Here is a 16,372-nt window from a genome sequence, read left to right as displayed (position 1 = left end):
TTAGACAACGATTGGCCTTGACTTATTAATGGCCATCATATATGATACCATTATCGGAAATTGTCTACGTTGAAAGTTGAAAGGTATCCTATGATCAGATGGAGTTAAAGTCATTCTTGGGATGAAAACCTTTTGGCAACTATTTGATCCTGTTAGGCTCCTTGCTTCTATTATGTGTTTACCAATTTTGGTTATGACTAAGCGAGTGTCATTGCATAACCCAGATGAGTGGTCAATATTACAGAATAACATTATAGGTGTCCCAACCTTGAGTGTCAATTCATGGTTTGGCACCCCAAAGCATTTAATCGTGTTTAGGAACTCAGGTGTGTGAATTGATGCGGTGATGTCATTAGCAGGTTCTGTTTCACATGCTTTGTCTGAGCTATAAAAGGTTTGCACCTCAGTTTGGTTCAAACTCATCATGTAATTATTGATTTCATCAACAATATGCAGTGTGAGTGCAAGTATGGACCGATTCTGAATATTGAATAATGGATACATAGTTTGTCCCATCAAACAAATCCGGATATATTGCTTTGCAAATAGCTACGATGGGGTCATCCCAATCCTTTATCATGATATCATCCGAGATTTTGACTTTATCAACACCATCCTTATGAGTGTCATGGTTTCCATCACTGATCTTAAGAATCCATTCTTCAAATTCCTTTAAGTCTTTTATTTTTTCATCATCATGTGTAGCTTTTCAGCCACATGTTATTTGATAAAGTAACTTGCAACTCTCTCAGTTGTAAGATGAATTTATCATTATTGCATGTACAATATCTTACCTACTACCTTTGGGAATAACAGGAAGTATCTGTCGAAAATCCCCACTGAATACAACTATCTTTCCTCTGAATGGCTGATTTTGACTATTCGGATTACCAAACCTCAAGATATCCCTCATTGTCCTATCAAGCGCTTCAATGCAATGTTTATTAACCATAGGAACTTCATCCCATATTATTAACCGAGTCTTTATTATCAACTCAGCCAATGCACCGCCTTGCTTTATGTTGCATGTTGAAAATTTGTCAAGGTTGAGTGGGATTGCGAAACATGAGTGTGCCATCCTACCACCTGGTAACAATAAGGATGCTATCCCGCTTGACGCAACTGTGATAACAATCTTCCCTTTTGATCTAACTACAGCAACTAGTGTCTTCTAAACAAATGTCTTTTCAGTCCCACCGTATCCATATAGGAAGAAGACCCTCTCTTTCCCATTATTCACAGTTTCTATAGTTTGTTCATGTACTGATCTTTGTTTTTCTGTTAGTCGTTGCAGATATGTTGTGTGTTCCAATATTAGATTACGTCTATCATATCGAAGTTCATCGTGAATCAGTCTATTAATCCCAATGTGCATCAAAAGTATATAACATGCCTCCATGTTTGGGTATGGCATAGAATGGTAGTCTTTTAAGCTCTTATTGTAAGCCTTCAATAAATCTTCAATTTCAATTAGAATCAAGTCCTTCAGCTCTTCATCTATTATATGTAAACCTACATTGGAATTAAAAGGCTATGGTCAGATGAAACCATAATAACACTATCAAGTTACGTGCATGCCATTATTTCTGAAACAACAAGGATATCTATTACTATATTGAATTTCCCATATACTTCAAATGACTATTTATACATCAAATGTGTGTCCTATTGTGAGATTATAGCAAGTATATATAACTGTTTGAACTCATTGATATGATTTTCCTAATAGCATTCCTTGAAAAAGAACTAATAGTCTTTGTTCTTCAAAACACATGTTAATTCATTTTAAAAGTTTTGTATTTTAGTTAGGCTAACGTCATGACTATGGGGTTGAACAATATCCTTAATAGTAATAAATTGTTATTATGTATGAGGATTAGTTATTCATTTACAATAAATATACTTGAATCATATCATGCTTGTACAAATCAATTAAGATATTTATTTCAACATAAGGTTTTTCATGAAGGTATCCAGCAAGTTATTTTGTATGTACAATTTTTTTTATTTGTTTTGGTTAGTTAGTCTTTCCATAACTACTAAAAATGGAGTAAATAATGTAATTTTTATAACATGATGTATTTCTTCAAGCTCCTATCTATACTATGCATGCATGTGCTCTAATGTATTTTTCTTGTAACTAATTCTCACTACTGTTATTGTGCATACTATTGGACTCTGTGCGAAATATCCAATTCTTTGCACGTGTTGTTGACAGGTACATCTAATGGAATAGATTTAGGTAAAGCCGGAATATTGTATCAATAATGGGAATAGTTGTGCAAGGCTCTTCATTGATGCAATCACGTCTGACCATTCCAGGCTATATTTCATTAGAAGGATCATCCAAACAACAACAGTTCTTGTGTAACCCAGATTCTTGTAGGAAATGAAAGTAACGCTGTTCTTGAAGTTTGTTAGTGAGTGGTAAGTTGACTTTGCACCATTCGAAACTTTAGCCTCGTAAACCAACTTCTATCGCAGATCAAATGTTATGATTGATGATGGATCTGTTAGGCTAAGTCCATCCCATCCAATCCAAAAAATGACATCGTTATTCACAACAGACTTAGGACCCATCTTTCTCACATTACGCTCAAAGCTACCTGAATCTTTCCAGTCAGCATCCCATGAGTTATATAGCGTCCATGACATACTCTACCCTTGCAACTACTTTTTGTTTACATGCAATATACAATACTCCATGCTATTGTACGTATAACCAAAAGCGTAGAGTGACATAGCATGGGACTGATATTTCCTTGCCTCATTAAGAACGAACTTCATCTTTCGGGTGAGCGGGTTCCATATTAGAAAGCAGCAATCAAGTCTACCCTAAGAGAACCTCAGACAAATAACTCCATGGTTGAACCCAATCATTGAGTAGAAGCCAAAGTTGTTAATGGCTAACCGTATCGGAAGTTGATGCTCTGCTCCAGATTCGTCATGTGCTCTAACAAATATTGAGAGTTTTGGTCGGAAAGTGGGTATCCAATCCCAACTATTAGATCTCGTTTCCTAGCCTTGTTCTCCTTCCAATTCTGGTTAATAAACATTGGGGTTGATAAGTAAAAGTTCCACACCTTACTCAGTGTCTTGCATCTACCAACAGTCTTTGGGTCAGCTTTGACAAAGATCTTCCATAGAAGATCATCCACAATGTGTGGTAACTCTACCCTTCTAGGCATGATATCACTCATCTTTGAAACTAAATGGAGATGTGTTTGGGATATGGTGTTTGGTGAACAAATGATGTGTTTGTCCACGCATTTGCCCATTTTCTATCAATATGTATTTATAAAGCTGGCTATGTGTGTCTCTTTACTAATGTAGACTACAGTTTCATTTTATGTTTAGTTTAAATGGCAATATGGATATTTAAGTGTCTTATTATCTCATGATCATTATTTTAGACTTAAAAGATTTGTCATTTATGCTTCTACAAACGTATACATATCTTTCGATATCTTACAGTAAACATGTCTAGCTAATTGAGAAAGTATGAAATATATTTTTTATTATCTTCTATTTTTTTCCATGTGTAATTGTTATATATTTACTGATAAACTTTCTAGTAGATTTGGCCAAGCACTGGCTTGAAAATGTTAAGCTCTTCTCAATGATAGTTGTCACCTGAACGGATCCTAATAAGCCATGAACATGATCTGGTAATCGAAGCTTTTTTTTCATATTCCATTTTTATTCACTTGTTATTTTCTCTCTTTTGTTAATATACTAAAAAAAATCGTCTGATGTATCTTTTTTTTCTTTTCAGATCTAGCTTTTACATAATATAAGTAACCCTATTTTAAACTTCACACATATCTGCATTACCTCTCATTTTTATTCTCAATGTGGCTTAGATTATTTATTTATTCATGAAATACTATTTCCGTTGTATGATATATTTACATCATGATTTGCTCTCTTTTGTTAAAAAACTTTAGATTCATATCGTCTGATATATCTTGTTTTCTTTTTAACTTTTTCTTTTCCATTATATTAGTAACTGTATTCTAAACATCACACACAACTGCTTTACCCGTTATATTTGTAACACATTGGGACTTATAAATAAACTGACCTTTTCCATACACGGCTCTTTTCTTGTTCATTATGAATAGACCTTTTTTACCTAGTAGATCAATGGTGTTATCATTTGGATTTATTATTCCCTAAGTCAAAATGTTTGACCATCCAGACTATATATCGTTTATGTGAACAATACGGGATATCATCTTTGTAACACCCCGAAGTTTTAGGACGAATAAGTTTCAGGTTCATAGCACTTCGTTTGGTTAATTAAATGTCAATTGGAAGTGCTGCCCTGTTTCAAGTAATTGGTTCTGAATTTTCTACGAATAGCCCAACTTCCAAGAGACATAATTAACTCTACAAAATATCTATGAGCATGATTGTACCCAATTAAATTAGACTTACAAATATTTAAAATCCCTTTGGAAGCAACTCAAAATGCCAAATATGTCAAAAGTTATAGTGGCTGGAAGTTGATACTGTGAACCAGAAAATTAGAAAATTCTGCAGCAACCACTAAACTTCAAAAATTCACATCTTCCAAATCACTTGGCCAAATTCATTAAAATTTTTATGGAGAAATCTTGACCTCTTGAAGTTTATTAAAAAAATAATTTCTCTCGTAAAAACTAGCCAGATTACTCCCAGAATTTATTTTAAGTTGCTGTCCAATCTGTTTCAAAATTTCTGCAGCAAGGCTCCCTAATTTTTCCATAACCAAATTTGATCCTCTAAGTTTCTAACTTATACCAATCAATAATCCTCATTACTCATTACTATATCTATATGAATTATGTCATAACTCCACCCAAGAGCCTCAGTTCCATATACATCAAGAATTTACACAATAAACATAACATGATCACACTTTCACAACATTAAAAATTTGCACTACATCTAACAACAATAATTCAACCAATTAATAGAATTTTCAATGACATCAATCATGTTAGCTCATCATCATCAATCAAGATTACATCTAACAATCACCCATAGCTAATCTACAATCCTAACCCTTACTTCTTTTTGAAGTAAAAATTCTATTTCTGCTTCTTCCTTGAAATAAAATCCTAGTCACACAGAATTGAAGCTTCAGCCTCTCCTCTAAGGACAAACGGTCGACCTCAGCTTGAGCAAGAGAAGAGTTCTTGCTTATGGTTACCACTGTTCTAGCAAGAATTAAAATTAGAATGGTAGAGGTAGAATAAGGGGAAGAATAGGATTTCTTTCTTTGAATTTGAAGAAGAAGAAAAAGGAAAGTTACTGGGTCTCACGCCCAACAAGGATGCTTCGAAGATTCAGAGCGATGAGAGGTGGTACGCCTATCTTCTTGCTATATGGATAGCTCCTTCCTTCCTCTTCAACTTCGTTTTGTTCTTTTCTCTGTTCTTTTCTTTTGTTTGTGCATGTCTTTGATTTGAAGAGAATGAGGAGCATTAGATTCATTAGGTGGAAGAAAAGGAAGTGTAGTGAGGTGGTGCAGAGGCTTCGTGTCTTCTCCTCCTTCTAACACAGCATCAACGCATGTCTGAGGAGGTGTAACCAGAGTTCCAAACGATGCTGAGAGAGAAGGTAATCAGAGTTGGGTTTAATTGGGTGGGAGGTGGTTTGGTTGGGCCAAAAGAAAAGAAACCACCCCGGTTCAGGATTTGGTTCATTAAGATAGTGTGGTTCAATGATTCATTTATCAACTCTTTTCAAGAACAACTAAAGAAATGATTAAGTTTTATAGAAGTAATTATTCCACAGAATAATTGAATCGGAAGGGTAATTTTATTATTATTATTTTATTTATTTTTAAATTACCGAATCTCGCCGTTAATTAAAACAGAGTAAAATAATATTGAATTTGGTGATATAAGTTAAATTTTATTCCTCTACCTTAATATCTATCAATCACACACAGATATAAAGTCGTGAAAAATCATAATTTTTTTTTGAAAGGAATGAAATTTTCAGGGTAGAAAGGTAGGGTTCTTATATTCTACCTCCCTAAAAAAAATTTTGTCCTCAAAATTTCATTACCTCGAGTGAGGGGATCGGTTTCGGTAGTATTTTTCGCATCCATAACAAATACCCTTCCTGGCTGTTGCTGCCCAGGGGAAACAAATTCAGCCCTTCGTCATGTGCATTCTTTGGCTACGTGTCTCGGCTTCCCGCAATTATAGCAAACCCCAAATTTTGGCAGACAGGGCCTGCCTCCATGATTCCTTCCACACACAGTGCATGTCAGTTTTGGTTGGGTCAGTTGCGGTTGTTTGCCTAGGTCTGGCTGCCGAGTTACTTTGAAGCTTCTTCCTTGAGGAGCGAGGTTACAATTGAAATTCCTTGTTGGAAGATTCTTTTGGTTAGTTTGTGCTACCACCAACTTCTTTACACATTACTCTGTCAATTGCCTCTTATTAACTAATTCCACAAAATTCTGAATTTCCATTTGGCCCACATGAGCTAACAGTTCTTCCCTAAGTCCTCCTTCGAACTTGATGCACTTTCATTTCTCGAATGTAGCTTGTGCTCCTTGACAAACATTTGAGAATCGGCATAACTCTTCAAACTTGTGAGTATCTCAGTGACTGTCATGTTTTCCTGTCTCAACTGAAGCAACTCTACTGAGGAAAATATTTTTTATAGAATTTAGTTGAAAATTCCTCCCAAGTGATGCCAACAGCTTCTCTTCCCAGTAGTTGAAGCACCCCCTGCCACCAATATTGCGCATCGTTCCTCAGCATATAGGCAGCAAACTCTATATGCTGTGCTTTGGGGACTTGTTATGCTCGCAGTGATCGTTCTATTTCCTTAAACCAGTCATCAGCTCGCGTAGCACTAGTGTTTCCATTGAACTGCGGCGGATTGATTTTCAAGAAAGAGGCTAAAGTCATTGGCTGGTTATCATTGTGTAATCCATCTTTAGCTTCGTCGCCATTTCAATTTTCATGTCTAGTCTCATGGTTACTTCCAGCTCCATTGTGGCAATCAAGATGTTCAGCTACTCGGTTGGTAGCAGCTATCGAGTCACGTACAGCAGCAGCCATAAGATTTACATATTCGAGAATAGCCGTTGCATCGAGGATAGTTCCCTCACTTATTCCCTCCAGTCAAGGGCGTCCTCGCCTATTCACAGCCATTTGAGTCCTATCAACAGCCAATAATCAATATTAAGGTGATCAGTCTTAATATATCAAAATCAAGTATTAATATTACTACAATGGATGTTTACATACTTTCATGCAGAATATATTACAAAAATATCCTAACTGTATGGCATAAAAAGATTTAGAGTATGCGAGAAAGCATAGTCAGTCCATCTCAAGGCTCAAAGGAGGAACTGCTTTGATACCAATTTGTAACACCCCTAAGTTTTAGGATGAACAAGTTTCAAGTTCATAGCAGTTCGTTTGGTTAATTAAATGTCAATTGGAAGTACTGTCCTGTTTCAAATAATTGGTTCTGAATTTCCTGCGAACAGCCCAACTTCCAAGAGACATAATTAACTCTACAAAATAGCTATGGGGATGAAATTGTACCCAATTAAAGTATACTCATAGATCTTTAAAATTCCTTTGGAAGCAACTCAAAATGCCAAATACGTCAAAAGTTATAATGGCTGGAAGTTGATACTACAAAACCAGAAAACCAGGAAATTCTACAACAACCACTAAAGTTCAAAAATTCACATCTTCCAAACCACTTGGCCAAATTTCTTGAAATTTTTACGGAGAAATTTTGACCTCTTGAAGTTTATTAAAAAATTAATTTTTCTTGTAAAAACTACCAGATTGCTCCCAAAATTTATTTTAAGTTGCTGTCCAATCTGTTTCAGAATTTCTGCAACAAGACTCTGTAATTTTTCCATAACCAAATTTGATCCTCTAAGTTTCTAACTCATACCAATCAATAATCCTCATTACTCATTACCATATCTATATGAATTATGCCATAACTCCACCCAAGAGCCTCAGTTCCATATACATCAAGAATTTACACAATAAATATAACACGATCACACTTTCACAACATTAAAAATCTGCATTACATCCAACAATAATAATTCAACCAATTAACATAATTTTCAACAATATCAATCATGTTAGCTTATCATCATCAATCAAGATTACATCTAACTCACCCATAGCTAATCTACAATCCTAACCCTTACCTCTTTTGAAGTTAAAAATTATATTTATGCTTCTTCCCTGAATCAAAACCCTAGCCACATGGAATTGAAGCTTTAGCCTCTCCTCCAAGGACAAACGGCCGACCTCAGCTTGATCAAAAGAAGAGTTCTTGCTTATGGTTACCACTGTTCTAGCAAGAATTGAAATTAGAATGGCAGAGGTGGAATAAGGGGAATAACAAGATTTCTTTCTTTAAATTTGAAGAAGAGGAAAAAGAAAAGTTGCCGGTTCTCACCCAACAAGGGTGCTTCGAAGATTCAGAGTGATGAGAGGTGGTGCGCCTATCTTCTTGACGCGGATAGCTCCTTCCTTCCTCTTTAGCTTCGTTTTATTCTTTTCTCTGTTCTTTTCCTTTGTTTGTGCATGACTTTGATTTGAAGAGAATGAGGAGCATAGATTCATTAGGTGGAAGAAAAAGAAGTGGAGTTAGGTGGTGCATTAGATTTATTAGATTCATAAGAATTTCATCATATGTATATCAACCTCATAGCTATCAAGATTGCGATTCTCAATAAGGATTATATTATTTATTTATTCTTTAAAAAAATATTTTCATTGCCATAAGTTATTTATATGTGGGCTTAAAACATGCTACTCTCGGACCTTTGCATAATAAAACACGCTGACTGCATTGTAAACTTCTTAATTTCTCATTGCAACTTGATATGTCCATGTATTCTTTTTACCAATCTATATTAATAAATATCATTCCAAGACCATGCATTTGTCAATATTTAGAAAAGCAAAAAAGGCATTCATGCGTCCTGTAATTTAATACACACTATTCACGGATACTGGTCATGTATACTATTTTTTACTACACTTATATTATTGCTTTGACATTGTAATGTACTAATTGATCATAGATATGCTTGAATATTAATAATGTCACTATTTATCCATGATATTATGAGTCTTTTTTTTTTGTCCTAATAAAATCTACTTTCCAAAATAGTTGTTTCTTTAATTTGATTTTTTCTTCATCTTTCACGCAATGATTCGTGAGTTTTTCTTCAAGATTTTTTTGGATATCATCCATATAGATCTGTCACACATAGTAAAACTTATTATACTGACATCTGTCCATCTAAGAAGAAGACCCTACTTTTATCAAGATTTTGTAAAATTTTTTTCCTTCACATTTGCTTTTAACACTCAAAAACCTAAGTCATGTTTTGTCTTACTATTACTATAATTGGTCTTGTCAATACTTTTTATTTTTTTAACTTCGATTTAGTCATATACAACTGGAAGATTTACCATGGGATTTTTCTAGTTATTGATGCTCACCTAATTGTAAATACCTATTTTCTTACTATCTGGTGTAATAAAATTATTTACTTACAAATGGTAAGAAAATATAATTGCGCCATACATTGTTTGCAACGTATATTTCCTTTTCACTTTTCTCACGTTTTTAGCTTTTGTAAAGAAATATGTATTATTTAGCAGGCATTTTTAGCATGATTGATCTAATAGAGATTATCATTTATTGTGATTTTTCCCTTTATTTGGTAACAAAAGAAAATGACTTCCTTATAAAATATACCTTCTTTTTTCGTTGTTATCTTTATTCTCACATATTAACCCAGAAAGTTAAATAAATCTTTAGATTATAGATAGGGAGATAACTTAATGTTGATAGCTTCAAAAAAAAAAATGGTTAGCATATGCCACATAGTACTACGACATAGTTCAAGTAAATTTTCACAAAATAACCCACATACTACTACTACATAATTCAAGTAATTATCGTTAGAGTAGTTACCAACATAGTACTGGATAAATCTTGCACACCATTATACTCGCCAGTTAATTTTTCTCATCAATTAACTGAATCTTCTATTTTTTCCTAGCTTTCCTACTGAAACGATTAGTAGAAAATTGACCTTCTTCTTCATTCTGGGACAAGCTTTTCGCAGCATCGTTTATCCCACTGAAAGCACTTTTAGCCGAGATTTTAAACTTGCCACTTGACACGTTATCTTTAAGGTCATCCTACAATAAGTGACCCTCATTAGTCAACTATTCACAATACAACATTGATTTATGGACGACTAATGAAATGAAAAATTAAAGTTTAATATATATTCTTAGTTTCTTACCATGCTAAAATGAGGATCAATATCAGTTTTAAGGTTGACAACATGGCCTGACATATCCACCGAGTTTCTACAGCCATTTTTCTACCCAAGTAACATATCTCTGTTTACATACTATACTTGATAACTCATAACGTACATGTAAAATTCTAATACAATATTTAATGTAGAAAAAGAGACCATACTGTGATGTTTGTAGATGAATTGGTCTGCATTTTCTTGGGCATGTTCTTCTCCACAAGCTTCTCATCATTACATACCTAACTAACCATGTAATTTTGATCGTATTGCTTGATGTTTGCCGCTCTATCATTTATCTTGAATAGCGCCATTTTATCCATGATATTATCGAGGGTGGGAGTATTCTTTATCAACAACCTTTACATAAAGTACAATTTATGATAAGTTTTATCTCACAAACATGAGAAATTAAAGGTGATTATACATAATTTAATAATTTGTGAAGTTACCTCCTCATCCATAACTTTTTTAGCAATCTTTCTAGCCAATTGTGTTGTTTTCCTGTCCCACAATAACAAAGTCATGCTCCCTATTCCATCATATATCATCACCTCAAGTTTGTACTTATTATTGCGTGAAAAAGAAATTGGTTGCATTAGTGATAACATGAAGCATTGAAAAAAAATGAAATGAAAAATTTGTTGGCATTTATCAAAGTTCATAGGTTTTTATTTCACGTACCTAATGACGGCACATCCATGTGTGTCCATACTTGGTGCATTCATATCTTTTCCCGATAGGAGTGTCAACTTTTTTTGGGCACCTCCTATATGGCTTGTAATACCAATTGCTCTTGCTTGCATTTATGGATACTATAGTTGCAGCAATCCATACGAGACCTTCCTGAAAATTGGCACCCATTAGAAAAATGAATCTAGATACAATCCATTTACATAACTGTAATATTTACTAACAAAAAATCTACTTGCTCGGTCATTTTTATTTACGAATGAAAATATTTTCTAAGAATTACTATTTTAGATTATGCAGAAAACTAAATATAAGGTCTTTCCTTTTACTGAGTCAATTGTAGCTAATGTTTTTAAACTTTACTTAGTAAAACTATTTACAATAAACTTATACATATTCTGACAACGATAATCATGGCTAATAATAACATGAGCAGCACTTAAGTAAAGTAGAAATTAGTTCTACTAAAAACTATACCTAGCGATATTACAGTAGTATTTGAACTTATTCCTTGTAATGGTTCCTTCTGAATGGTTGCCTTTATAGTTTCTCACCATTTAATTAAACAATTGACTACGTGTGCATTTTTTTATCAACACATTTTGTCTATGCACTTTAAAAGCTATAGTACACTGTATATATTTTGTTCCCTTAACTAACACATCTTATCATACCATGAGCAATTCATTAACATCACTATTTATCTATATGAATAGATAACACACCATGTTATAAACAATTAATTTTAATGGGACATGAAGAACGTCACATTAAAATAGTTTCTTCCACTTGCTAAAACAAGTGTATATATATTATATGTTTATATCAACACATTGTGTCTATGCATTTTATAGTTTATAGTACATTGTATATATATTGTTTCTTTAACTATATCAGCTTTTCATACTATAGCAAATAATTAACACGACTATTTGTCTATATCAACAAATTAACACTCCATGTTAATGAACAACTAGGTTTAATGAGACATGGAGAGGGTCATCTCAAAAGAATTCAAAACTTCTATGATGGTCTTTGCAACTACAGATCCCTGGTTCAAATCCTCAACACCTAACCACCGGTCCTGCAAAAATACTTGACTTATCCTGGAAAAACTAGATGATGTACCACATAACATCCTACAAAAATCCAAGATATCAATTTAAGCAAAATTATTAAACCATGTCGCGTAACTTTAATACGTATGAATGCAGATAATAAAAAAACACATGTTATGTATAAGGGTACCTGCTTCTAAACCCAGCAACTTCTTTAATTTCAGGGTCAAAATGCAGCTTTGATACATAAAAATGACTCTGCATCAACGTAGTACCTATTTCACAACATCAATGTTAGTTATAATTTGCATATTATAACTTGTAAAGTACATATTATGTTAAGATAAATTGTTAGCTTTTCAATTTTATTAACCCTTACCATTTCACCTATGTGCTTTAAAATATTGAAACACCACAATCAATGGCTCTACTCTCCCATCTTCAACATGAGAGAGAATGAGATCTACTATATCACCGAACAAAATACAGTTGATACGGTTGTTTCTGACATTTTGTTGAACACCAACACATAGTATACTACTCTCCATAAAATCTAAATAGTCAAAATGTAAAAATAAAGTAAATTTATTTCACAGCATACTCTAAGTCTTGCAGGATTATCACCAAACCCTTGGTCTTCATCCTTTTGCTAGTAATCAAATCCCTTGGATCTTTCTTCTCAACAACTTCGGCTATTAAATCTACGTAACATTTCAACATGGACATACCACTTGTTAGTACTTTTACAATGAATGAGCAAGTATAAATTTGCTTTGAAAGAAAAGAAACTTCTCACCAAATAGTTCAAAGTCGTCGACTTTCTCAACTGTCAAGAGCTCTACAATGGACTTAAGGTGCCATGCGACCAGAGGGAAACTTGGGTTTTGGACATGATTCACAATGGTCCTATGGGTAAAAACCAAGATCCACTTAAAAGTGACTTGTCTTCTTGTTCTTTCCATGTCGAACAACAAAGTTGCTCATGGTGTACATCTAAAACTCAGTTATAACACGACTCCATTTCTTAAAAAATGGGCGTAGGGATTGAGGCGTGCATCCTTGTTCCCTGCGATTTTTTCAAGTAACATGTTAAATACAGTATTTGTTGTCAATGTTCCAGATGTAGTGATAAAGAATAACTAATAAAAGAAAACCCATTTTAGTTAGTTAGCATACCTTGCTATCTTGAAGTACCATTTCGATCGAGAAAATCTCTTTCTGGCCAAACTTGCTAAGGACTTCCCATTTTCTATCGACATATGCCTTAAAGTTCCATGCTTACTTCTTCGCATTCACATCAGCAAAGAAATCATATATTTCTCCCATTGGGTCCAAGGTTTTGCTGGAGAAACTTTGAAAAGGAAGCACATGAAAACTTTTAGTGAGAAAAGAATATGACTGGATGTGAAGTCTGTGTATCTTTTTGGCATGTAGCTCTACTTTTTAAAACATATTGTTCTGATAGGGATAGCTTTTATATATACAGATTTTTATATATAAAGAGATTTATATATAACCATATTAGACTTTTATATATAAAGGGATTTTATATATACTAAAAAAAGTATAACTTTGTGATGCCAAGTGTCGATCATAGACAGCATCCACTTGTCAAGCATCGAGACTACTACTAGTTAACTTTTATATATAAAGAGATTTTATTTATATTCAACATATATACTCGGTCAAATTCAAATTAAACTTACTCTGATAATAACAGAGAAAAATTATACAACTTGTTTTGTTCAGGAAAACTATACAACCTTTTTTAGTGCTTTAAATTGTTCAACAATAATTCTTCAAACATGCAGGCTTTGGGTCCAAAAAGAGCTCTTATACAATTCTAACCACCAATTAAATGTGAATAAATAGGCCAACGAGCTATAACTTAAATGGCATAGTCTTTTTCTTCTTACTTAGGGGTCTCAGGTTCGAGTCCCACCGGCTGCAATTGATCGAAAAAATCTCCTAGTTGTTGCTGTAATATATAGTGGGTGTGTCGATGTGTTGTGTGGTAGTCATTTAGGATTGGGAGAAAAGGCAAAGCATACTATAAAAATAGAAATGACTGGACTAAAAGAAGGTTGACCTCGGACCAAAGCAACGAAATAATGTTGACCATAAAAATGAGAAAAATAAGGCCAACAATGGATATGATAGGATAAGGTTTGTGCTCAATTCTAATTTTATACATGAGTTGAAAATCTTCGAAAAAATTTAATCTTATTGTTAAAAATCTTTTAACTCTAATCCTTATCTACACTCTAAAATTCTCCACCCAACTGTATTTTATTCTATCCATAATAAAATCAATTTGTTTTATATATTAGTTTATTTTAAATAGGATTTATGAAAAAATAAAATGTATTATAATATTAGTTAAGGCGATTGGTTTACTAGTTCTATAAATTTTTAGAAAGAAGAGTATATGGGGTTTAATTCTCATCTACTTCACTGTATATATAATAAATTTAATTATATATTATAATATATTAGGAATGCGGTTAGTTTTGGTAGAGTTTATTCTAAACCTTCTCAAATTTTAATTCGATACGTAAATTAAATTGAATACTCGCAAATAGGATTAATATTATCAACCTTAGAGAGAAAGAGAGTTTTGTTGAAGTTAATTATTCATATTTGAAAATGGGAGTTTTGTTGAAGTTAATTATTCATATTTTCTAGACCAACGTAATACCTGACCGAAAAAAAAGACTCAAACTTTAATAATTCATCCTTTTGTGACTATAATAATAATTTATCTATAGTTCTATATTAGTCAACATTTTATTTTTATATTATTAAAATTTATTATTTAAAATTTTAAGTTTAGCATTAAGAATATAAAATTGATTAAATATTGATAAAAAATAATAAATTTTATTTACAATAAAATATTATTCTAATAATAATAATAATAATAATAATAATAATAATAATAATATAAAAAAATGAATGCTCTAATTGTTTTTTTTTTTTTAATTTTTAATGGAATTTGAAATCGTGATATTTACTTAAGCGGATAAATAAATTAATTATTTGGCTAACCTAAATTGATCTAATATTACTACATAGTTAAGACTAGGATTAATAATGTGTTGTTGACGAAAAGATAGAATAATATGCTATGTGATCATGAATAATCAAATCTTGTTTAAGTTGGCAATTGTTGCTTAGCATTTCTAGGTTAGGACATGACACACGAGCTTGTCAACGAAACAAACTAGTTCTGAGTCTACCATATGTTTTCTTGAACTTCCGCTGCTGGCCGGTAAATCAAACTCAACTTTTTCTTTACTTTGCTCCCCTTTTAATTTTTACTTATTTTTTCTTTTTACATTTTTAAACTCAGCAAACAAAATGGGTTACATTAATTAATTCATCTATCAATCTCGGTTGATTATGGGTCTATGGCATTACGAGTCAGTGAACACAGTGTTTGAAAGAGAGGTTGAAACTAAAAAAAAATAAAAAGATAAAAATTAAATTAAATTTTTGTATTATATTTAGTATAAAATATATTAAATTAAATTATATTTTAATATTATATTTAAGTTTAAAATAAATATAAAGATTGAAGAATAGATTTAAAATTTAAAAAATTAAATGAAAATATTTTTTAGAAGAAATATTATTAAAGTTTTTGTTTCTGTCTAATATCTTGTATTCCTATTTTTGGAGATATTGAAGAGATTAAATTTTGTGTTTTGGACTAAAATTTTAATTTTAGTCTCTGATCACTAGACATAATATTTAAGTCTCAATTCTCCAATTTTAATTTCAGACTTTGAAAATAAATGTTACCTACTAGTTATTAATTCAGTATTAACCCATATTAAATATATTCTAAGAACATATAAATAAATAAGAATAAGTACGATTTTGGTCTCGAAAGTACATGTTGAAAATTTTTTTCGTTCCGAACCTTTTTTTATACAAAATTGTCCCTGAAATTTAACTTGGTTTTAAAATCGTCCTTATTTTAGAGACCAAAATCATACTGAGATAGCGACGGAAGCGAAAACAGAAGTGAATCGTAGATAGCTTCTTCTTCTTCTTTCCTTCTCCTTTATTCTTTTTTCCTTCTTCTTCTTCTTCCTTTCTTCCTTCTCAGGAGCAGAAATACTCTCTTTCTCTTATTTTTTATTTTATATTTTTTTTGTTATGGATAATTTGGTCCAAAATTTTAAGGGTAAAGGACTAAATTGGTCCATTACATTTGAGCGTAATTCTATTACGGTACTTAAGGTTTAAAGTGTCCAATTTGAATCCAAATAATTTCATTTATATT

The 16,372-nt window shown here is 32.4% G+C and overlaps 1 protein-coding gene across 1 annotated transcript; it reads right to left on the bottom strand.

Moving 5' to 3' along the window:
• LOC112756773 (uncharacterized) lies at positions 1-1,078 on the bottom strand. The gene is made up of 3 exons (XM_025805393.1): positions 802-1,078; positions 554-705; positions 1-480 (listed from the first exon to the last, which is right to left on the bottom strand). Exons 1-3 carry the CDS (start codon positions 1,076-1,078, stop codon positions 1-3), a joined length of 909 nt encoding a protein of 302 aa, XP_025661178.1.
• Between the last annotated feature and the right edge of the window lie 15,294 nt (positions 1,079-16,372).

This window comes from Arachis hypogaea, chromosome 16 (genome assembly GCF_003086295.3).
Source record: "Arachis hypogaea cultivar Tifrunner chromosome 16, arahy.Tifrunner.gnm2.J5K5, whole genome shotgun sequence".
NCBI classification, from domain to species: Eukaryota; Viridiplantae; Streptophyta; class Magnoliopsida; order Fabales; family Fabaceae; genus Arachis; species Arachis hypogaea.
Note: the sequence above shows the minus strand (reverse complement) of the source record. Positions and strands in the feature narration are given on the sequence as shown.